At 41.7% G+C, this 24523-nt stretch overlaps 1 protein-coding gene across 3 annotated transcripts in view; it reads left to right on the top strand.

Moving 5' to 3' along the window:
- Positions 1 to 589: 589 nt before the first annotated feature.
- kcnh4b (potassium voltage-gated channel, subfamily H (eag-related), member 4b) overlaps positions 590 to 24523 on the top strand; it is a 42078-nt gene continuing 18144 nt past the window's right edge. The window contains exons 1-4 of one of the 3 annotated variants that reach the window (XM_084342419.1): positions 590 to 1132; positions 12018 to 12251; positions 14702 to 14833; positions 16478 to 16611. In XM_084342419.1, coding sequence (XP_084198545.1) covers positions 1057 to 1132; positions 12018 to 12251; positions 14702 to 14833; positions 16478 to 16611 — 576 coding nt within the window. In that variant the 5' untranslated portion in view covers positions 590 to 1056. Of the gene's footprint in view, positions 1133 to 12017; positions 12252 to 14701; positions 14834 to 16477; positions 16612 to 21211; positions 21305 to 24523 lie in introns of those variants that run through there. The other 2 variants (XM_084342417.1, XM_084342418.1) reach the window with 2 other exon arrangements.

Genomic DNA, 24523 nt, shown 5'->3' on the forward strand with positions numbered 1-24523 from the left:
CTTAATTCTCTGATGAGGATACTATAGGGGCCGGGAAGGGCAGCGTCAGTGACCAGCTCCATCCAGAGGAGTTTGGAGCAGCAATACTTCAGGAATGAAGCTCATGCAGCTCCTTCACTTACATCTAAGTAATAAATCTGAATGTTCCCTCCACACACACACTCTCTCACAGTGTCCCCCGAGTCACACTCCCATGACAAAACAGCCTACCGGCACACAGTCCGACTGAATACAATAGCTGCATTGACCGACATGCAGGTAATCCATCTTTCCTTGATTTGCAGACATTCACACAAAAGCCATGTGCTGATAGTAGCACTATGGGGTGTAATGGTGCTGTCAGCTGCTCCAAAAGCATCCTCCCTCCTCCCTCCTCCTTCCACCTCCGCTCTCCCTTTCTCTATACCCCCACCACAGATGAAAACAGGTCCCCACAGAGGATGCCAGCATCTCATTGGCTGGGCTATCACAGGAGTGGATGGGAGCGAGAGTGAGCGAGAGAGAGAGAGAGAGAGAGTGTAGCGAGGGAGGGAGATAGCTCAAGAAGATGCAACTACTCTGCCACAGCATCCCGACAGAGCACTGAGCCTGAGGGATGCAAGAGGTGCAGACACACACGCTGGCATTTTTCGGTCTTGCTTTTGTCTTGGTTTCTCCTCCTATAGATGGACTTCAAGGATAACTTCCTCCAGGTTGAGGCTGGAATGAGCTCTCTGGCTGGCAGGCGCAGACAAGCAACAGCTGGGCTGGCTGATCTGAAGCTCCTTGGATCCCATCGTCACCTGGACTTGATCCCTCCCCGCCGCTGGTGATTGCGACTCACAATTTCGACTTACCTGCGTCTGTTGGAGCGGGCTATTTTGGTCTTCCACAGGCTGCACTATTGTCTTCGGGAGAGGCGTCGCTTGGAGAAGGGTGGCTGTAAATGTGTGTCCCTGCAGCCGGCACTGGACTGTCACCCTCAAAGTCTCCTCCTGCACCCTGGAAGCCACCTGCTGTGCCTCTGGGATGGTGTGACCTGCAGCCAGCTGTTGGCCGTCCCACATCTGGGTCAAGATGCCGGTGATGAAGGGCCTCCTGGCCCCGCAGAACACCTTTCTGGACACCATCGCGACGCGCTTCGATGGCACCCGTAAGTACAATCGAAACACTGAGGATGAGCTCCCTGGGTCCATGCTTATTTCCTGTCAGCCCTGCATTTTAAAGGTGTGCTATGTAGTTTGGGGAAGACATTTTAAACAAACACTTTTGCTTTGTTTATATGTGAGGGACCCTGCCACCTGTCTGGCTCCAGGAAGTGCTCTGGGGACCTTATTTTCCTCTGAGAACTGCTTGTTTGGAAATGAATGTTTCTGTGTTTGTATTTTTGCTCATTAATATTCTAAATATAACAAGTTTTAATTTCCTCTCCAAAACTGCGTAGTGCTCCTTTAAAAAAGAAGGATTGCTCTCATCAGACACATCTTTCCTCAGGTCAAACTCTGTGGCTCTGTAGCTCTGGTGGTTCCAGAGGGATGTAGGGAAAAAAAGTTTGTTTTACAGTAAGACACGAGCAGAATATTGACCTTCAGAAATCATGTTGTCTTTTCACATTTGTTTCGCACAGTTTGCTCCAATCCGGCCGCCGCAGCCATCAGCCAGCACTGCTGTTTCTGCTCGGCTTGTGTCTCTTGTTTTGTACCTTGTGCCACCTCAGGGGAGATTGTGGCTCGTTGTAAACAAATGCCGCGGGGACGTCTGTGTTTTGTTCTTGCCTGTCGACTCAGCCTCTGCCACAGCAGCTCTGAATGAACGGCTCGGAGTTATTCTCAGAGCTGGGCCCTGGTTCGACTTGGGGAAATCAGCACAGTGAAACGGGTGACATTACTGTGTAATTGACATGTAGGTTGTGCAATTATTGCTTTGACTTGTGAGCCAGGCATTCTAATGAGGTGTTAGGGGATCTCTCGTGAGCTTAAAGCAGCCTGACACGCTGCTCATCAGGAATTGGTCTCATATCTTACAGCTGAGGTTTGTGAGATGAGAAAACACACACACATTGAATCCAGAGATGACGTGCACAGTTGAGCTGGAGGGGCAGGGGTCGTGCCCCTCCATGTTGCTTCTGTCCTGGTGAAGAGTCCTCGAGGCCAAACATTGTCTCCCTCCCTGCCAACTCCAGAGGGCTGCTCTCTGGATGAACCTCCCCTCTGATCCCTCAGTGGAGGGGAGCGTGAGGGACACTTCCCTTTCAGGCTTTAGTAACACCAAAGTGAAGAACCTATTGAGCCTTAGAATAATGAATAATATTAATTCGCCAGTGCCTTTAGAGAAACACCTTCCTGATCTGCCATTTTCTCTTCTGTTGTTACATTTTAACATTAATGATCAAAACATGTAGCGCCAGAGGAACCTTCCCCACATCTGTTGTGGTATTTCAGTCCAGATGAGACAGCTGAGCCCACATCCACCAATTTACAGCCACAAACTGCTTCATATTCTCAACGTCCACGGTGCCCACTTCACTTTGCACCGGTTTTTACTCTCTCTCCTGCACGCTTGTGAATAAAAAAAACAAATAACGTCCAATTAGAGCAACAGGTGGCTCAGATAAAAGCGCGTCGGCAGCAGCAGGATACACATTTTTGCAACTGTATGCCAGTTCTTGCCACTCTCGAAGCCACCATTAGGCTGTGGCTCCGAGAGGAGTGGCACAGTGCCCGCGGCTCAAAATAGCTTCCTTCCTGTTGCCGGGGCGACAGGGTCCCGCCACTTGACATGGATGATGCTTGAAGAGTTTTTGGTCTTTGAGGAAAAAGATGGTCCGCTAAAGAGAAAACACTTGAACTTGCTTTCCAATCGAGGACTTGTAGAGCGCAGCTGGTCTCTGCTTTCTTAGAAAACAAGTGGCATTGTGGGTCGTGCAGCTGCTCTCACCTCAAACTGTCCAAGTTACAGCACTTGTTAAACTTAAAAATGTGTTTTACTTCTTGTTGCTTTGCTTGGATGTTTGACATTCAGCAGGAAAAAAAACAATATTAGACACATTATTATTTGAACCAGAGTAGTTTTAAAGCTAATCTGGAGACGATCTCTCACCCTCTGAACCCTGAGCAGTTCCTGGGCATTTTTTGCTTCTGTCACATCAAGATGCAGGGAGATGTCCAAACTGTCAAATCCAGTGAAATGACGATAATTTTAATTTAATTTTAAATGAGACACGAGCAATATAGTTACTGTTTGAAGCTTGGAGTTGGTTAATTTTCCTGAAGGAAGTTTTTGTTGCACATGATTCATTCAACATGGCTCGATGTGTGAACATCTGACAATAATTACAATTATTTTAACGTTCTGGCTATGACAAATAAGACAAGATAGCAAATGTGGTGGGTGCTTAAGAAGAGTTCTTCAAAAACCAGAAGCAATCCAGGCACCCCAAGTATAACTAAATGTATCAAACAAGGAAGGAAAATATAAAACAGCCTTTTTTATTGTGGCTAAATCATTAGAAGGCCTGTCATTAAAAAGTGTTTTAAACCACTTTATCAGCCCTAAACATACGGTCGAATTTTTTTTTAAAGACTGGCCTTAAAGTTTCATCCTCTTTCTCATTTGTGTTTTGAAATACAATCATTATCTTTTAAAATTGCATTGTTCAATATTCAACAGAGGCTGAAAATAAGAAGAATAATTAATTTAACCATATTAAAACTATATTATAATTTTTAATAACAAATATCCTTTACACAAAAACTACAAAAACAGTCCTTTTGTAGTCCTAAAATAAATAAAACGTTATGCATGTCACATATAGTTTCACTAACCCAAAGAAAAAGTGAACTTAGATCAGCAAAACACAGAAAGCAGCAGCACTGCTGACTGAGCAGCCGCACAGATGAACACTGTCCAAAATTTGTTTCTATTATGTCACTCCAGCAGAGTCCCTGTCTAGACTGAAAGTTACATTAAGTTCAATTTATGTCAGCAAATTATACGTGCAAGCATTTTTTATGCCTAAACAAACTAAATAAACAAACTGTCTTTGTTTTCATGACTGAATAAATTGAATAAACAAGCTGACCTTAAAGGAGAAAACAATTTCATACCGTTTTACTTTGTTTATATATGGCGGACCCTGCCACCTTTCTACCTTCAAACGGTGTTCTGGGAACAGCATGTTTATTCAGTTATGTAAAAATAAATACATTCTGTATTATTTGTATTATTACCTCATTAATATTGTAAATATTAAAATTCTGAGTTTGAATTTCTTCTCCAAAAACTATTTTACTATTATTTTACTAAAGTACTATTACTTTAAATACTCAATATAGACTTGAAGTACAGTTAATTACACAACATCAAAAAATATGTTCTATTTTTGTATTAATGCAATGGGCACAAAGACAAAGGACACAAAAGGTGATAATATAGAAGAAAGACAGAACAAACAGAGGTTACAAATTAATTTTGGTTAAGAATATGAGTTGTTTTTGTTTGTGGAAGAACTGTATATAGTAGTTACATACATATATTTTGTATTTATCCATGTGTGACAGTTGTGTTGTTTATCCGTGTACATAATATGTGTAAATGTAGCCAGAGGAATGTGCAGGTATGTACAAGGACGAGAAAAAAAAAGGTCATAAATAAATGTTTATAAAATATTTAACATACTGACATCGCTTCACTTGTTCACGAAACAAATGTACAGATCATATACAGACATGACAAACATACACTATGCAGCCTTAAGATATGTAAAATAATGTGTTATTTTGCTCGTGCAAAAGTCAGATTAGTTTAAAAATGTTCAGCGAAACATAAGAAACAAAAGAGAGCAGCACTGCTGAGCAGACACACAATCAATTTTTTTATCGAATGTTTCCCAGACTGCTATTTACAATAAGTACAAATTATATCAGACTATTATATATGTAAACATCATTATCCTATTGCGTTTATTTTTGCAGCATTTCCATGTAATTACTCAGACTGCTGCCTGTATGCTAAACAACTCCACACTGTGCCTTTGTGCGAAGCAGAACTACTTGCAATACTCTACTGGGACGAAAAATAGAGCAGTTTGGTTTTAAAAGCTCCCCCAGTCATTATCTATTGTGCAGCTTCATATTCAACAGTTTCACACCATCAGGGGTTTTGTTTCAGTGTAATTTCTCCGGTTTGTGGCTCTGAGCGAGAGTTGTTCGCGCTCACAAATGTGGACCCTGATGACCTTACGAATAACAAGTAGGCGATTTCAGGGGGGATGCATCATGTATGATCAAAGTCTTATTTTTCCCAACGCCGGAGGTTTGGTTGAGTGTGACGGCAAATCATCAGCCTTTATGTACATTTAGAATACTTGACATTGATGTTTTTTAACTATACGATCACGATTTTCTTGTTTATCCGTGTATAATATGACATCAATCAAAAAGGACTTTTATTTCAGTCTTTAGGGTTTCCCCTAAAAACAGTGTAGCCCAAACCTTATACTGGTACGAGTTTTTGTTTTGCATCTCCCCTCTCATCCCCTCATAGCATAGAGAATACAAGGACAGAGGGGTTGTTTGGCTAAATATGTGAGTCTAGTCTCACTGATCCTTTACCTGACAGAGGTTTGTGTTTGTTAAAATCTACGGCCGCACCATGGCTCAGAAGTATCAGCAGCCAGCCTGTGTTGTGCATTGACATATCTACGGTGCTGTTTGCGGTGCTGCAGCAGCAGATGGATTTATAATTGCACCTTTGTCTCTCTGTTTCGTCGATAACATCCTATAAACTATAAACTATAAATACACACTTCTTTTTCTGCAACTTGTCAAATACAGCAGCTTGGTCAGTGGTCTGAAGCGTCAAACTGTGATGCTCTACTCACCCCTCTAGCATCAGTTTTGCACATGAATGGCTCTGCAGTCAATCGAGGCACAAAAAACTACTTGCAATGTCCAGTTAGACTCAAATTAAAGCATGCTGACAAACATTTCACATATTATGACGTATTATTTGGTTAGGTTTAGGCAACAGAAGCGATTGGTTAGGTGTAGACACCAGAACTACCTGGTCGGGTTTAGGAAAACATCCTGCTTTGTGTTAAATTTACATGTTGCATCCACACAGGACACAAACCTGGGACTCCTAGGGGGATATCCTGCATATAACCCACCCAACCAACCCCCAACTTGGACTTTTGTTGCTCTTTACACAACCACACTAGAGGTGTAACTATGGCATCAATCTTAGAAGTGTAAGGGTCAGACCACGCTGCTGTATTTGACACTTTGGGAAGCCTAATATTTGTACGATCATTCAGTAACATCTGTTCTGGAATAACATATTTTAGGGGTGTCATGGCCACAGATGTAGTTTTTTCTACAGGTTAAGGGTTAGAATAGAGCTGAGTTAGGGCTTGAGTCTTCCCCCTCGTTAAAAAGAAATCATAGAATGGGAATAACCTTTGTAAACCTGACAAGCAATTTTAAGTTGATTGTAATTTCACAGTTCCTGAACAGAAAAGAAATGCTTGTGTGTAGTGTAAAGACTCCCTATATACACACACACACAATAAGCAAAATGTCAGAACAGGTTAAGTCAGTAACCTTTGGCACTGCAGAGCACAGCATCTGGCTCATGGCAATGTCAGCGTTCCTGTTCCCTCAGGATTTTTTGTGCATGTTTGTGCGTATTGGGCTCAGGGCTTAGTGTCCGTCAAGTGTTTACTATACGTTGATTATATATGATATGTGTCTGTATGTTTGTCTAATGGTCCCTGAAGGGAGGTGAAAGGTGAGGGTCGTCTTACAGAACAGCACCTCTGGAGCTGTATTTTGCTTCAGGGTGTTTCAGCACGCCACATGTTTGCTGTCACGCAGACTGAAACTTGGACCTCACAGTACTTGCGCCACCACCGTGCTGTGCCATGTGTGTCGCGTGTGTGTGTTGCAGCGTAAACGCCTGTCTGTCCTTTACACCCTTCCCCACCTCCCCCAGCTCCTTTACACGACCTCCCCGGCGGCGTTTTCACATTGACAGCCTCGCTCGCCCTGTGGGGCAGCGTAACCACAGGGCAGCTGCAGGCAAAGATAAGAAACGGGTTTATTTTCCCCCCTAAACACTTTTCTGTTAGATGGCGACCAAAGAACCAAAGCGGAGAAAGGGAGACTGTCAGAGTGAACCATACGGAGCTCATTGTTACCCAGCTGATGAGCGGCTCTTAATAGGCAGCTGCAAAGGCCAAACCACTGCAGACAGAAGCCGGTGGAAAGCTGGAGCTATTGTGTTTCCTCTCCCTTTCTGTTAAAGCTCCCAGTATTAGGTTTACAGGTTTGATCTCAGCATTTATTTGGCTTGTCAAAGTCTTTATGGACACTGAGATCATGCAGTAATCGCAGGATTAGTGGTTTGATCCCTTGATATATCTTTTCGAGAAAGACATTGAAATCTAAATTTGCTCCTGTTATGCAGGTCTGCACCTTACATGGCAGCTCCGCCTCCATCGGTGTGTCAATGTAGGTGTTCGTAGGTGTGAGGCTTTTTTGCGCTGCACGACACAAATTCAGTCATTTCGGCTTTTTTAGGAGTCAGATCACAACAGCACAGATTTGTCTGTCAAGCCAGCTCAAAACAGTCATATTTCGTTGCGATGTCTACGCCTAAAATGGTTTTATAAATCACTGACGTCAAAATGTAACGTGACTGATGCCTCTTCACCACACCAGTGACCTTTTCCGCTGCCAAGTCTACTTCTCCTTGCACTCTCACCCATCCGCCCCAATAAGTAATTACATGCTCCCGGCTGGTAATTAGCTGGTGAAGCAGTGGACGAGCCTCATGGGCTTCATCTGTCTTTTATACACCGAGGAACTTCTTCTGCGCCACGGACGGGCTGCTTGTTGTTAGCCGTAGCATGTAGCCTCATCATGTCAGATTACAGTTGTAGCGAGTCAGCACAGATGTGTAATTAAGGAAGCTGGCGCAGCGGAGCGGCCACTCAAAGTAATATCCCTGAGAGGATTACGGCCTAAGAATTGAGGCATTGTCACAATCTCTTCCTTGCACACAAACACACACATAAACACATGAGCTCACAGAAACTGTTGATGGAGTGGGGTTCATGACAGAGAAAGTTGCCAGAGGAGAGATAAGTATGTATCTGTCGAAGCTGAGGTGAATGAAGTGAAATCCTTGAGTGAAGATTTCCAGGATTTTAATTTATCTGCTTAGAAACAAGGCACGTGTTTATATTTTAAAGGAATAGTTATAAAAAAAACATTAAAATCCGTTTATTTGCTTTCATTTAGGGAGTCAGCTGAGAAGATTGATGCAAATGTCATATTTTTACAGCAAATATGTAGCTGGAGCACATAGCCAGTTAGCTTAGCTTAGCATAGCAACTATAAACAGGGGAAAACAAGCTAGTTTGGCTCTGTCCAAAGGTCGCTTATTGATATGGTAGCTATATCTTGTTTGTTAAAAAAAACAACAACAATTCGCCATTTCTTAAAAGATGCTGTGTGTCAAACTAATTCTTGGCTGAAGGCAGTGACGCCTTGAATTTTAAATAATAATATTTAATAATAATAATAATAATAATAATTAAATCAACATAGTTTCTTTACACCACTGCTCTTGGCTAGAAGGCAATAAGTATATTTTGATCTATTGCTTGAAATGCTTTTTATTCAGATAAAAACTGTAAAAAATATTCTGAATAAGCATCCCAACTTGAATACACTGACTCATGCAGATAACTCCAATGACTAATCTACTCCACAGTGAAGCAGCGCGGTTTGCATTCCTCCAAACGCTGCATAAAAAAGTTTTCCAGTGCGGCTCGTTGGTTTCAACACATCCTTACAAAGTGATTTATGACTACACCTGCCCTTGACCCATTTGAAGGACCGATTTAGGGATGCTGAGTAGAGGTGTACCTATTCTTGGGTAACATTACATAAACCAGAGATGAATGGGTTGTTGTCCAACACTCGCTGGCTCACTGAGTTTGGGTGTTAGAAATTTATAGAACATGAAAAAGAGGGCATGGCTGTTTGTTTTGGCGATCACATCGTGTTCAGCCATTGTTTCTAGGGCGATTTTTTTTAGACCTTGGAGCTCCAGAGTTCGTCTTCAGAGCTGCTTGTGCGTGATATAAGCAACAGTTATGTCTCTCTTCATGAAACCCATGAACTCAACGATCTGCCGCAGACTGTAAGAGCAGAAAGATCCCAGTTTCTCCATGTTGAAGTCTGACACACGGCAACAGCAGCAATGCATAGCGAAGACATAAAAGCTCCTGTGCCTGCTGATGGATCCGACTAATGCCTGTCTCTCTCTATAATTCCACAGTGACAGTTTAGTTGCTGCTCACTGCACACCCAAGAAAGGTTGTCACTGCTCAGAAAAGACATCCCCTATGGACTGCTTTTTGCTTAGCCCGGCCAATTAAAGCGCTAGATTGTGGAAAGCACCGTACAGCAGCTGCTTAATACTCCTTCTTCTAAGGAGAATACAGACCGTTCTCTCGTCTGTATGTAGGCTGTGAGCTGACTCTCTGCTTGGCATTCAGACAATGTGGAGTTTGATGTTTTCAGTTAAGAAAGAAGACAGTTACTGTGAAGTGAAGTCTGATGCCTCTTTACTGACATGCGTCATTATCACAAAATGTGTCAATGTGTCCATAAATATGTAGTCAATGTTGAGGTATTCGTACTTTACGTGTGTATTTCAATTTTCTGGTACTTGCTTACATTCCACTACATTTTGGAGGCAAATATTGTACTTTTACTCCACTACATTTACTCTACTCTAGTTACTAGTTACTTTGCAGGTTGCATGCTGCATCACAGCCAGAGTAGTGCATTTATAAATGAATTTATCTACAAAAACAACAAATCAGAAAAATGCTGAGTGTGTGTGTGTGTGTGAAGTAACTACATTTTGCAGTAGCTTGCTTGTAGTTCAACTATATTAGTATTTGCATAGTGATTCAAGTTGTTAAATAACCCCTTTTGCCATGTTATGTGTAATTAACTACTAATACTACAGAGAAGTTTGTTCCATAAAGGGAAAGGAATAATTTAGATAACACATATAACCATTATAACCATGATTAATATATGGTAAATGTATAGTTGCCGTTTTAAAACAAGTCCCCATCTACTTCAGTTGTTTAGGAGAAAGCTGCAACACTGTTGTGCTTTGAAGCTCCAGAAATGTTTTGCAGACAATAAAACTTCTCCTGACTTTCCATCAACATGAGGGTGAGAAGATTATGACTTTGTGAATTTTCGGGTGAACCGTTCCTTTAAGCTTGAGCCTATTTCCAGAACACATTCTGTCAGCGCCTCATAGGCCACTCGCCGGCGCCTTTTGGCACCTCATTGGTGAGCCGACCCATTCTGAAAAAAATTAGTGCAAGTCAGTGGAAGTCCCTTAATTAGTTTTTATCTTGTTTTAGGACCAGTGTTTCTGTTTCGAGAAGAACTGAACAGGCTGTACTGTATTTAAAGCTCCTTCCACAGACAGACAGATGGACAAACTGTTTGTCTGACAAAGAAGCCACACTGCAGCAAGAACCTGCTTCATCGTATCAAGGTCACATTAGTCCAGCAACTCAGGGAAAGTGTGACGTCAAAGTAAGATTAATATATATGTAGATATGCGGAGCAGAGTGCGGGCGCTGTGTATTTTTGTCCTGCAGGTATAATACAGCAAGAAGACGGCACGCGGTACAGGCCTGCTGCAGGAAGAGCTGTCCGTGGTGCTGAAAGCATGAAGGCATGAAAAAGGGCATGGATAGTTTTAGTGCTGAGATCATTTGATCTGCGTGATATAAAAGCCTGCACACAAGACTTAATAACCCAGCACTTTAATTTGACATTTAGATGTGTGGATCTTCAGCAGGTCAGAGAGGCACATTGCGTTTTTCCATCTGCAGGCCATGATAGCTGCACTTTGAGATGAACCTGCAATGAACAGGTGAAGGGATGCAGGAGGGGGAGGACGATATTCCCGTGTTTTATTGGATTTTGAAATTAGGTTCAATCCTACACGGGGCCTGAATATGAAGATTTGATATAAAGCCATGTTCATAAGCTGCATAATCACATGTAGATATATATATTATCATAAAGAAGTAATTCATGGAAGGAACAGTGGATTGCAGTGAAAGAAAAGCAGTGAAAGTTTAGCCGAGATCATCTTTATCTTATATGAATATCTAAATGTTGTAATTTATGTTCTCCTTTATATTCATCAACATTTCATAAAGTTTATAAAGTTTCTCCTAACACAACAACTCATGATATTACACGATTTTATAAGGGAGTCTGGGGAACTTCCCTTCCTCTTCATGTCCTCGCTGTTATTGATCGTAGCTGATGTGGCTGCTTTAACCTACAGTATGTTGGTATTGTTAATAACTATTAGATGAGTTAACGGTCTCTTCTTCTTCCTTCATTTTAATGCATCCTGCAGTCTAACATTCATAACATCACCTTCTCACAGGAAGGTAAAAGGGAGCGTGGAACAAGCTCTGTTATTCTTAAATCTTTCGTCTCTCCCCTTGCTCTCCTCTTGTATGCACTTTTTTCTTTGTCAGCTCACATCAACAAATTAATAAAAGCCGAGAGTTACATGGAAGTCGATCACTAATGTTTGTGCTTGTTTTTAAATCTCCACTCAGCTGTTTTCATATCTTGCTGTCTGCAGCTCATGACGTTGATTCCTTCAGCTGCCCACATCAGTCGTCCTGACCAACCGGTAGATTAATTAAGGCCGAAATTGAGTCTACACCAAAGTCTCTTTCATGTGTACTTTGAGCTTGTAAACTAGTGTTGACCTAAAACCTGCAGAGCTTTGACGTGAGTTCAAAGAGTCAAACAGACTTTGATTCAAGTGCAAAGAACACATTTGCACCAAACCTCAGACGAAAACATGACGCACCCGGCTGCAGATTTGAGCAACTCAAGAATGTCCAAACGTGTGGCTCGTCACGTTGCCTCTTCTGACACCCCTTCATGTTCTCCCTCTCACAGACAGTAACTTCCTGTTGGGTAACGCCCAGGGCCACCGCGGCTACCCCATCGTCTACTGCTCGGACGGCTTCTGTGAACTTACGGGCTTCACGAGAACAGAGGTGATGCAGAAGAACTGCAGCTGCCGCTTCCTGTACGGTGCTGACACCTGCGAGCACGTGGCCCAGCAGATGGAGAAGGCTCTGGAGAGCAAAGACGAGTACCAGGCCGAGGTCCACTTCTACAAGAAGAATGGTGGGTGCACTGCAAAGAGGGTAGGGAGGAGATGGTAACACTTCATTATACAGGTCCACAAAATTCATGGTAAGTAGTTGAAAGTACCAACCAATTTCCACCCCGGTTGCAACAATCATTTATTTAAATTCCCCCAACATGATTTATAATCATAATATTCTGCAATTTCCAACAAGAAGTTCATACATAGCTGGTACTTCCTGTGATTTCCAGGTAACTTCCAACTGGTTTCTGCTCAACTTCCCCTCAGCAGGCCGTTAAATTAAAGTGAGTTGTTGCAGCTAACTGTCCAACTAGTTTCTGTCTAACCAATTACATTTTCACCACTTTCCATCACTTCAGCAGTTCAGTCCAACTTTGCATCAATTTTTATTTTTTTTTTTACAGTTAGCCACCTTAGTTTTTTTTAATACTGACAAATACAACTTCAGAATCATGAATCAAGTCAGGGAAGGTTAAGAAAATACTTCCAAAGTTGGACTGACCTGCTGATAATTGCTGAAAATGTAAATGGTAAAAAAAAAATAACTTTAACTGACCTGCAGAAAGTGGTTTGAAAATAAGCTGCATTAACTCACTTCAATTTAATGGCCTGCTGAGAGGAAGTTAGACTAACTAGTTGGAAATTAGAATAAAATGATCAGCAGAAGGGTAGGCTAGCAGAATATTGTTATTTGATCATGTTGGGGTGATTTTCAATAGAGTGAGGTATTTATTGTAGTTAGTTTTGGGGGGTAATTTCATAGAATTTTCAAATATGATTCTTGGTATTTACCACCTACTTACCATGAAGTTTCCACACCTGTAAAATGAAGTGTTACTGAGGACATTGAGGAAGCCTATTTCTCCATAACTTTGTAGATCTGAGCCATAGTTTGTTTCATTTAGAAGTAAAAAAAAACAAAGGTCATCTGACAATTAATGTCATTTTATCTTTTGTTCAGTTGATCAAACTCTTCTATGAGCCGGAGAAAATAGCAGGACTTTTATCTTAGGCTCGTCTCTGTTTTGATCAGGCTGTGATCATCTGTTCAGTTTTCGGAGTAATATTTTAAATGGTGAGATTTTTCTCTCTCTCTCTCTCTCTCTCTCTCTTTGACATCATGAAGAGCCGTTTATCTTTAGATGAGAGCTGAACAGTTTCGTCGAATCATGAATCACCACGGTGGTGCAGAATTTTAAATTCGGCAGGTCAGCAGTGCAGCACATGCTCTTTTGTTACAGCTGGTGCCAAATTATTATTGGTAGAAAACCATCAGAGTGAAAAGTTGCTGCTAGGTCGTGTTCATTGAACCTAAGTGCGAGAAGTGCTAAAGGGAGTTAACCCCTCTGCTGGATAAAAGCTTAAAGTCACCCTCAAATACATATTTCATACTTACATGCAAAGTACTGTACATACTGCCTCTTTGTGTGTTTATTACAGTAGCTTAAATCCTTCATTCAACTCATTCCTCCTGACTTCTAGCTAAGCCTTCTGACAAACGACGTCATGCAAGAAAAGAGAACATACAACACCGTTTAAGCCTCTCTGATTGGCACACGAGGATTATGTTCCCTCAAACCTGCAGCCTCAAAGTGTGTGAGCCGCTAATTATGCTGATGTATTACCAAATCTGCTGAAAAGTGTTTTTTCATAGTACAGTTAGTAAAAATAAGGCAATGCCACTGCAACTAATGAGGGTAAAGACACAATCATTTGTAATATGGCCAAAAAAATAACATAATGCCGTTTCAGACGCAAGAGCGAAATAGAAATAGAAGCAGCCGGCAGATATTCATGACTGCTACAGTATTAGCAGGACTTTCATGATAAGGTCAGACATTAAAGGAAATTCACTAGACACACACTCACACACACACACACACACACACACACACACACACACACACACACACACACACACACACGAGTCCTCAAGTGTGCGCCTGCTGCTTGCGAGCACAAATAGCTTCTCTCTATTTGTATTTACACCCACAGCCTTGTGCTAAAACACCATCTACACTGTTTTCTTCCCCTCTCTTCTTGTCTATGCCTAACACACAGACACAGACACTCATACAAACGCACACTGGGGACACTATGGGAGATGTGAAACATCTGTTTGGTGGCAGAGCACAGTTTCTACAGGGTTGCTAATGAGCGTACTGGGTTATGGCAAGGTCTTGGATCTATGCCGCTCCTTCTCCTGCCCGACTCGTTATAACCAACCCTCTAGCTTGCTCTTTCTCTTCATTCCTCCCGAACATGATCCATATCCAGTTTGTGGCGTGTATTTTTAGAAAGGCTGTGCCATACTTGACAATTATCCACGGCTCAGACATGGTGAAAGCTGACATGACATGAGAAATCACAGGCCGGGATGTGCCTGTTGAGGATTTGCATTCATTCAGCAAATGAGGAGAGAGAGAGAAAAATAAGCACTGAACGAATGTTTCTGATTTTGTTCCAGGTGCTGCCTTCTGGTGTCTGTTAGACATCGTGCCCATAAAGAACGAGAAAGGCGAAATGGTCCTCTTCCTCTTCTCATTCAAGGACATCACTGACAGTCATGGAAGGAGCCACCATAACAGCAAGAAGGAGGGTAGGCTACAAGCCCCATTTACAAAAAAAAACTTTCGTTATTTGCTTATTTGAGCATGATTTACGAGCGGGCCGTCCTCTGGCCCCCGACTTTCATCTTCCCCGTGCTCTCCTGTTCATCACTGTCACATCCTGCCCAGCCGCTTTGTTTGGGCTGCCATTCGTTCACTGAACTCAGACAATGTTTTTGCAATGGGGAGTTTGATTTGGGCAGCGGTGTGTCTTCAAGTGGAACCAAGACACAGTCTGCCGCAAATATCAAGCAGCGTGCCAGGGGAAATTGACTTGTGTGACTCTTAACAGGAAAAAATAGTCAGAATATAAACCTGGACAGTGTTCAGGCATATCATTAAAGATCCAATATTGTAGAAAGTCAGAATTCGATGTCTTTTTTTATTACAAAGCAGGTCTTAGTAATATATATCTATAAATACTGTGAAACAATCTAAATCCTCAATTCCTGGAGAAATGCACACAGCCTGCGCTCAGAAAATGAGCTGTCAGATCCTCCATAAGATGGTGATGTCAAAACTATACAGCCACCATCCTCAGCACGGCCAAGGATACAAAAACACCGGTGGAGTCATGGGTCTGATATAGGGAATCTGGATACAGCATCCTAGGTGAAGCCCTGTTTATTCCTATAAGAGGTGCTCGGTGGCGCATGAAGCCACAAAAGTCCTGGGTGTAAAATCTTCAGGTCCGCCACATCCCTTCTGTGTCGTGCAGCCCAAAGAGCGAGGCACTAGAGACCTCCACTGGCTGAGCCGCAGTCTTCCGGATTAGCCCTCTGTTAACGGTGAATAAAACAATTTAATGGTGCGGCTTGTCTAGACGCTCCAAATGATATCGGAACGAAAGGATCAAATTCTGATAGTGAAATGAGTCATTTCACAGAGGTTGTGACGCCCCAACAATTTAGCCAGCGTTTACAGCCACTTTTTTTCACAATGTAATCTTATGGGAGAAGGCTAGTGTGCATCGTAATGTTGCAATTACATGGTTTGGCCACAGGTGAAATTGGCTTCAAAACCTGCCGATGTTCCTGGGGGCTTGAGCAGACCTGATGCAGGAACATGGTGGGTTGTGCCTGCTCAGGCCTGAGAGAGCAAACCAATCAGAGCAGACTGAGCTTTTTAGGAGGGAGGTCTTAAAGACACAGGCACTTAAACGGAGCGTGCAGACAGACGATGAATAGAAATGATGCAGAAATGGATAGTATGAGAAAAATGTGTTAAAGGTGTAATATGTAAGAATTTTTTCAAGGAGCAGGATTTCAAGAATTAACTGAAATTATCAACAGAATATGAGAAATGACAGTTTAGTCCAATAGTAAACAGCACTAACACTCACCTGGTGCTCTGAGCTCCAAGTCCAGGCAGATTCAGCTAATAATAGGACCGCTCGCTAGCTGCACTGCTAACTGAGTTTACTAGCTAACAGCAGCTATAGTTAGCAGCATTTAGAGGCTATATTTGCAGTATGGTCCGTTCTTAAATATTGCACTTTAAAAGCATGTAAACATTTTCTATTGGACGCCTAAAATAAAAGTACAAACCTGAAAATGGGCCTTTAAATGACACACCGTCCTCCTCAAGTATGAAATTTCTTGATCTTATTGACAATGCGCTGATCTGTGCGACAGGTTCAGAGGACAAGAGGCACAGGAGGAAGAGCGGCACTCACTTCAGCGAGGCCAGGAAGCGCGGACGCACCATGTTGTACCAGCTGACCAGCCAGTTCTCGAGGGGAGGCAAAAGAGAGGTCAACCTGGGTGGCGTGAGTACTTTTACCTCTCTCCCGTACTTCCTGATGTGGCCGTGATTGTATTTTTGACGTGTCTCGTTTCGAATATGCTTCAAGAAAATAGCCAGTCAGGACTTACTCAGACATGCAGCGCCCTCGATCTTGAGCTTGAATTATTAATGCTGATATCTGAAAGATGAGTTTTTTAGGAAGACAATACAAGGAAAGTCTTGACCCAGATTCCTCGAGTGTGGCTTATCTCAGTGGAACATTCATCAGATGGGTTTTCTATTTTAAGTCCCCTGAATGGTTTTAATCTAGCCTCTGTTGCATTTTTTTTTTTTTACATGAAATCTGTTGTTTGGTGGCTGTAAAAGGACAAATAGCAAGGTCACTGTGGCTGCTGGGAGACACAAGATGGTTGTCACAGACGGTGAGGGGTCATTGGTCAAAGGGGAAGCTGGACGCATCAGCATTATCACTTTTTTGGGGGACTGTCCGGACATGTTAACACCTCGCCAGTGGGAGCTCCAGGATATAGGTCATTATGTCGTCAGCATGTTCCCTTAGATTACCTTCACCTGTGCGTCCAAAGGTGGCTGCTGTGTCACTGCTTCTGTACGGTCTCACATATGCTCAACCAGTTGGAAAACCTATGGATGTATGACAAACCCCATATGGATTTCCACCCATTTTTCGATAAGTGTGCCATTTTCCTGTGAATTGCCTTCATCTGTCTTTCAAGTGTGTTCATGGTTCGAGTACCTGAAGAGGCCATTTGTTGTGGCCAAACAAAGGCCAGCTTTGGTCTGTTTCACTTCCACTTATTCCTACAGAACAAAGGTTTTTGTTGCCTTTGAATAACAAAGTTACACTCCAAGCAATGTTATTCATGAGAATGAGCTCCTGTTTGCTCTCAAATGGGAGCAGTTTTTCTAGCGGAGCACTATTTCGACATAATCTCCCTGCAGAGGCTCAGTTACCAACTGGGTCTGTACTCAAACCTGTCCTTCACAATGTGATGTTTCATCCCAGGGGGCTTAAAGCAATTCAGAACTTTTCAGGGGTAAATTAAAATGTAAAAAGAAAAAATGCTGAAAGCCAGCGAGACGTGTGCGATTTAGAAGGCTAATATTAGCATTTGTGAATGAAAAACGTGGGATAAAAAGGCTGTTGCATATTTCTGAAGAGATTCATTTACCTTTTAGGCGCCTGAAGCACTGAAAGCACTAAAAAAGAGATGACCAATAACATTTTACCAGAGTAGCACTCTTTTTCAAAGTGCCTCTCTCATTTTCCAACTGCTTCTATAATTTTTAATGGTATGCCTTTTACATGAATCGAATGTTTCCCTTCCTCAGCGCTGATACACTTAGTGCTAATAACCTGCAAAAACATGATGAGAATTTCACATAAAAACTGGCTCTTGGACAATTTACTCTTATTCAAAAATGCTTTCATTTTCCACTGAATGGGAAAATGTGTTTGCCAACTCTGCAGCTACGTTATAGACTATCACCTCTTTCATCTCCTCTTGAGGAAAGGAGTGGAAGCCAGACAACACATTTTTTCAGGAATTAAGAAAAGACAACCTCCAATTTTTTGCATTTATATGCCAGAGAATAATAATAAAAGAGAAAAATCGCCACACATGTTGGTCAGACAAACCAAGCTATTTGAAAAGGTTATCTTGGGATTAGGGAAACGCTTGGGAAATTACTTCCATTTTTTCTGTTTTGTGACATTTTGTAAACCAAATTATTAAAGGTTTAACCCCAAAAAATAAGCATTAGAGCCCTGACACACGAGCTGTCGGTGAGCATTGGTGGCCCTAGTTTTTGCAGTGTGTCCAGCAGCTAGGTGGCCGTCAGCTGTAGTCTTTGTGGTGTGTTCAAGTGCAGCTTTTTGACAGAGACAGAAGCAATGTATGGTGATTTGTGCATGCTGCTAGTTCTTTGCTGGTTTTCAGTTTCCAAGCCCTTTAGGTTACTTGATAGGTAAAATAACTCATGTTTGCTCACTAAACTGGAGTTACAATGCTTTCTGAAGAAGCAGTAATTAATATCCTCATATGAACATGTGTGCAGCTGACCTGCATCCCCTTAATGCCGCCCGAAAGAAAAGCTCTGCTGTTGTTTTCAGGTCCGACCCGCGGGTGCCTTCGTGGGAATCAATGTGCTACACCTCCCCCTGTTTGCCAAACCTCCTGCTGCCTTGCTTCCCGTCCCACCTACTTACAGATGGCTCTGCTCACTGACACCGTACACACACCTGCTCCACGCACATGCACTTCCACAAAAACATTCACACATATAAAAACACGAGACATGTAAATGATGGCTCGCCCTCTGAGGGGAGCGGAGACGAGCATATGGCAAAACGTCAACACAATCAGAATCAGATGCGCAGTATTTATCATTCAAATTTTATTCCAGCACTCGCAGCGTGAGACTGTATTTTTCACACTTTCACAGTTTCTCTCTCACATCTACAGTAGAGATATAAAAAAAATTATCTCGGAATATGAAACGCCAGAATCAGTTAAAGTCTTTACAGACTGCTTTCTGTTTCTCATTCCCTCTCTCTTCTCACACTTTCACACACAAGTTACACTTTTCCATAACATCTACTGTTCCCCCATTCTTCCTCTCCCACCAGGAGGATTACCATTTGAAAGGATTTTATTGTCCAAGGTAGCTTGTGCATAATGCATCCTCACAAGTGGACAGAAAGGTTACAGATGAACAAACTACTGTACAGCTTACAATTTGACATTATTTATTTGTAACTTCAGGGACTGACAGTAGCGTACAGTACGTAGTCATTTCCAGCAGCAGCATGTATTCAGAACAAACCCATGTTGATGCAGCATATTAAATATGTAAGCAACCAGCATGTTTAGGATGCCGAAACAAAAACATCCACCAGTTAGAATATTAATCGGATGTGCTTCTGTAAGGTGTTTGTTTTTCTGGGTCTTTGACAGCTCATTGGACTGCGCCTTGTGATTCTATCAGTGACTTTGGAAAACCTCTGTCTTGCAGATCTGTCACCACTGATACGATGCAGATTGCACGGGAATGAGATTCAAAGCAATAATGACATACAACACACTCGAGATTAATATGTTAGTGTTTGTTTGATTGTCTGCAAGAGCTTTTCTCCACATCTCACCCTCTGCATTGTCTTAATAATCATGTCGATAGGAACCAGAATTCACGAGTTGTGTCATGACAATATGGTTGCAGCTACTCTAAAACAGCCATTTTCCACAAGTGCATCAGTGATTTTATGAAACACAATTTCACTGGACTGCAGATGGCACATTTTATTTTCCTAAATTGCCACTTCATGAAACATAAAAACACAATATGAAATCTGAGTGAAGTTACTGCTGTTGACAGTAAAAGAAAAATGATGAAGAAAACGTTAGGGAGGCATAAACATAATAAACATATTCTGTTATAGGGTCATTCTATGGAAAGAGAATGATGGTTATTTGAACAATTACTGCCGCTCGGGCCATCAAATTGGCAATGTTTGTTTTTTAATCAATTATTTAACGTTCAAAGCGACCACTTGTCTCCACAGTCATGTATAGAAGAAAAGTGGCGTATTTTGAGTTGTAAACCATGTTTTTCTACCATTTCAAATGCAATAATGTATACATAACTATCAAGTGTATGATGGAAATGACACAAAAAATAGAATTCCAAATAAATATTAAAAAATATATAGTGAAAGTAATCGTCCCCTGGAGTCACTGGTGTTACCGTGTGATAAAAGTCTATTATTTTGTAAATAAATATCACACTGATGACATCACTTTACTACCCTCTACCTGCAGAACTATGAAGACAGGACATGGTTATGTCCGCTGTCTCTTTCCATTTATAAAAAAATTTACACATTTTTCGCTTTTAGTTGATGTCACTGGTGTGACTTAGTGTATTAGTGAATTGTAAAAAAAGGAAAAAAAAGAAAGAAGTAGAATACAAGTGAATTCAATTACATGATTTAGTTTTTGTTTTACAAACTGTAAGGCAACAATTACAGTGAGTGAAGAGACACTTAATACATAAAATAACACATAAAACATTACCACAGAAACAATAAGATATGGTGAAAAAGAATTAAACAAAATTATCATTAAAAAAGAAAATAGGAAAATAAAAAATAAAACATTACATGATGTTTTACATGATTGACAACATGTGGTTTGATGCCCTGTGGCAGCCATGTTGTTAATATTGTCACTGGTGTTACTTTGCTTATGGGTAACACCAGTCTAAAAAACAGATACAAAGTCATTAAGCTTTCATTAATGTGTATTCATAGAGTCAGTGAGTTATGGAATAATGTGGTCTGATGTTAAATGTTAGAAAAGGAAGTCAATTTTCATTTTTGCTCTGGCACCTGTTAGGCCTACTTTATCTCAATTTTGAATGAATTCATCCTTAAAGCGGTGTTAAACAACAAAAAATTAAATGTACAGTCATACCTGGAGAGAAAAGATTAAATTAAGAGAGGAAACCAGGAGTAAAGTGGAATATTTTTCAAGAATAAGGACTAAAATATGTTCAGAAACCGTTATATTAATCAGTACGTAACCATAGCAACAGCAGCCAATTAAGTATGCTAGCTTAAATTTAATGCCGAATTAAACTCGCTACAAAAGACAAAAGAAATGGAGGAAGTGATGGCAGTTTTGGTTGCTTGCTTTCGGGTAAGTAAGACACATAACGCTGTACTCGTTTAATTATCATAAACTATGAAAAAGCTAATAAGTTTCTAGTTAGCTTAACTGACTCGAAGCAAACACTGGTGAGTGTTGCATGTGGGAGCCATTAGCATTCACAGAGTTGTTATTTACTATTGGAAAAACCGAGAGAAAATTCTGGCAATGTTAAAATTCTCTTCTTCTGTCGTCTCCATCCTTGTCAGTGCCCTCAGCTTCCCTCGCTATGTTTTCAGCTGTAAGCACCCCTCGCTCGCCTTCTCTGCCGCTTTCACACATTTCCTCTCCCTCTCCTCCATCTGTCACTCTAACCTCATCTCCTTTAGGCTTCATCCCTCTGGATCCTGCTGTCTCTCCTCGTATTGTCTATCTGTCACTCTGTAGCCCCCATTTCCTTCCACTTTTAAATGATCTCTCCCTCTTCCTTTTTTCTTTCCTGCTGCTGCTCAAATACTGAAGCCCTCCACCTACCTCCAACCTCCAGTGCTTCAATTTTCAAGTACTCGGTCTTAACTCGAAGACTTACATTTTCTGCAATTTAATGCTCACACTTATGTATACTTGCAGTGTAAATCGGAGGGTAATCCTGCTCTTTTTGCTGCACTAGTGCTGTGACATTTAGGGATTTTACATAAAAATCTATGATAATTGGGATAATATAATACTGCACCATTGAGTACTTTTGAAACTTCAGGTATGTTTCGCTGATAATACTGCTTAGATTTCAAATACAAGACTTACTAACTTGCTATAGACTACTTTTACATTGTGGTATTTCTACCTTACCTTAAGTAATGGATCAAAATACTCCTTCCGCCACTGCCATCCTCCCACTCTGACCTCGACTATATTTTTCCCATTCTTTCTTCCATCTTTCTTTCACTTTGTCCCCCTCTCTGTTTCTTTCCGTCTGTCTCTCAGGAGCAGTTAGCTAACAATTTGATCCTCTGCCTCCACAGCACACTTGATTTTGATCTCTATTTGTAGCCCATCGGCCTACCAGGCGAGGAAGAAAGTGATGGTGCTATTTTTTTGCGAGAAAACATAGACATCGTGCATAAATCTTGCACCGGTGTAAGACCTGAAAGCCTGGACATGGAGGTTTCATTTACAAATGGATGTTCTTGGGATTACTTAGTGTGCGTTTATTTTCAGTCCATACACCATCACCTCCTTAAGAAACGTGTTCAAGTTGATTTTTTCTTTCTCTGAAGGCTCCTCACCAAGACACAAACGCTCTGACTGAGTTGTTTGTTTCGTCTGTTCTGGCAGTTTAGATGCTGTCAACCCATGAGTGTATCAGCTACTGTAACCAATCCAAGGCACACTGACAAGTAGTTCTGAATTGATTTCAAGCATTTCCCAGGGGAGAGCCACTCGTGCCTCCTCTCACTTTAATGCACTTGTCAGAGGGCCATGGAAGAGAAAAATAGTGCAATCTGGAGCGTTTTTAATGCAAATACTTTTTGCATTAAAATGTGAAATCCAGAGCTTCTGGTTCACGTCCTTGACCTGAGCTCTCATGTCTTTCTCTCTTTTTTTCTCCTTATTTTCTGCCTTTCTCACAAACAAAAACACTTTCAGACAGTGAATGTTTATCTTCAGTCTTTTGCTGTAACGCATTTTAGTGTAGGTGAAAATTGGGATTGTTGAAGCTGAAACTGTTTGTGTAGTGATATGAGAAGCTCGTAAGAAGTACTGGACAATTGAGAGTGCATTGTTACAGTGTTTATTGTGTTGTAGTCCTGCTGCATTGTTGCTCAATCACGTAGAAAAAAGTTTAGTAGTAATCTTTTGTTATATGAATTAAAGGCTGTGTGTTATCTGCAATAGTCTAGATTCTGTCATCACATTGTAAGCCGCGTGTTTGCCATCAAGGACAGGCTTTTATCAGCGCTAAAGCCCAAAGGATGCTGGGAGACGTAGTTCGGAACAGTAAGCTCCGGGCCACAGTATGACTTAATGAAGTGCGAAGACCAGCTGTAGCTGTGTGACATGCAGTCCCATGTGTCCGCGCAGCACTGGGCTTTTCTTTTCTAATCATTGGGATGTGCTCAGCTGACCGCCTCAAGTACCAAAGGTCACGTGGGCGCCCTGACCTCTGTGATGTAAGGCAAATTAAAACAGTCCAGCTTTTGCTGACATTGCTTGCACTGTCATTACAGCGGCCACAGCTGTTGATGACAGTCAGCAAGGTTTTTCTTCTAGATTTCCCTTCAAGCCAAAGAAAAGCCACTGACCGAGGGACGTGTCTTTCAACCACAAATCCATGTCCAGTGTCAAGCAGCCATAATCTGACAGATATACTCAGATACGAGTGCACTGACAGACATCACACTGGGAACAATTTGTACATGTTTCCTTCATTCACACAGTGGAGTGTGTGACTGTTGTGTGGCATTTCTCTTCTCTTTAAACTACAAGAAAAGGTCATCCATCTTCTCCCAATTACTGTCAAATAGTCTCTCAGTTTCCTCCAAGCCAGCCAGGCAGCTACAGAGCCCTTACAAGTACATCTCAGGTTAAGCCTTCATTAACCAGCCTCCTTGTTGCTTGCCCAGATCTGTTTGTGAAGTGGCCACATTGTTCCTGGGTGGATTACTGCTCATTTATCTCCCCTTTCTGTTTCCCTCTCACCACTGTCGACGGTAATAGCTTCTCCCCCTGTCTCCTAAACATGGTTAAGGCTATTATGCGCCAAGTGCATGGCCTCCATTTGGAGAGCTGCAGTCTCATTATGTTCCGAATGGACTCCCCACCTCATCAGCGAGAGCAATTCATACTTTCCGCAATTGGATTTTCTCAATAAAAAATTAAATGAGTGGAATGAATAAGTGACTTTCAAAAATAAAAGCAGCCGATGGTTCTGTTTCCTCTCATTTCCTTATTATGGCTCGGCTGCCATTGTACCCTACCACCTGAAACTTAAAACACTAATGGCATTTGGAGGGATGAAGCCAAGCCAAGGCCAAGTCATGTATGAAATTATCAGGGCTCGTGGTTGGTAATACGTTTCTCCCTCACTGACCCCAGTCCTATCTCCCCCATTGTGTAATGTTAATGCATGGCCGTTTAGACGCTTTATCACTGTCTATAGGAGGCTGTCAAGAATAGATAACCATGTCTGTTACACTTGAGTTGCCTAGCGTACTGAATCGTCAGCGGTCAGAGCACAAGAGAGGGTGTTGACATTTATATTGTCTGTTT

This window comes from Pagrus pagrus, assembly GCF_965226575.1.
Source record: "Pagrus pagrus genome assembly, chromosome: 21".
NCBI lineage: Eukaryota > Metazoa > Chordata > Actinopteri > Spariformes > Sparidae > Pagrus > Pagrus pagrus.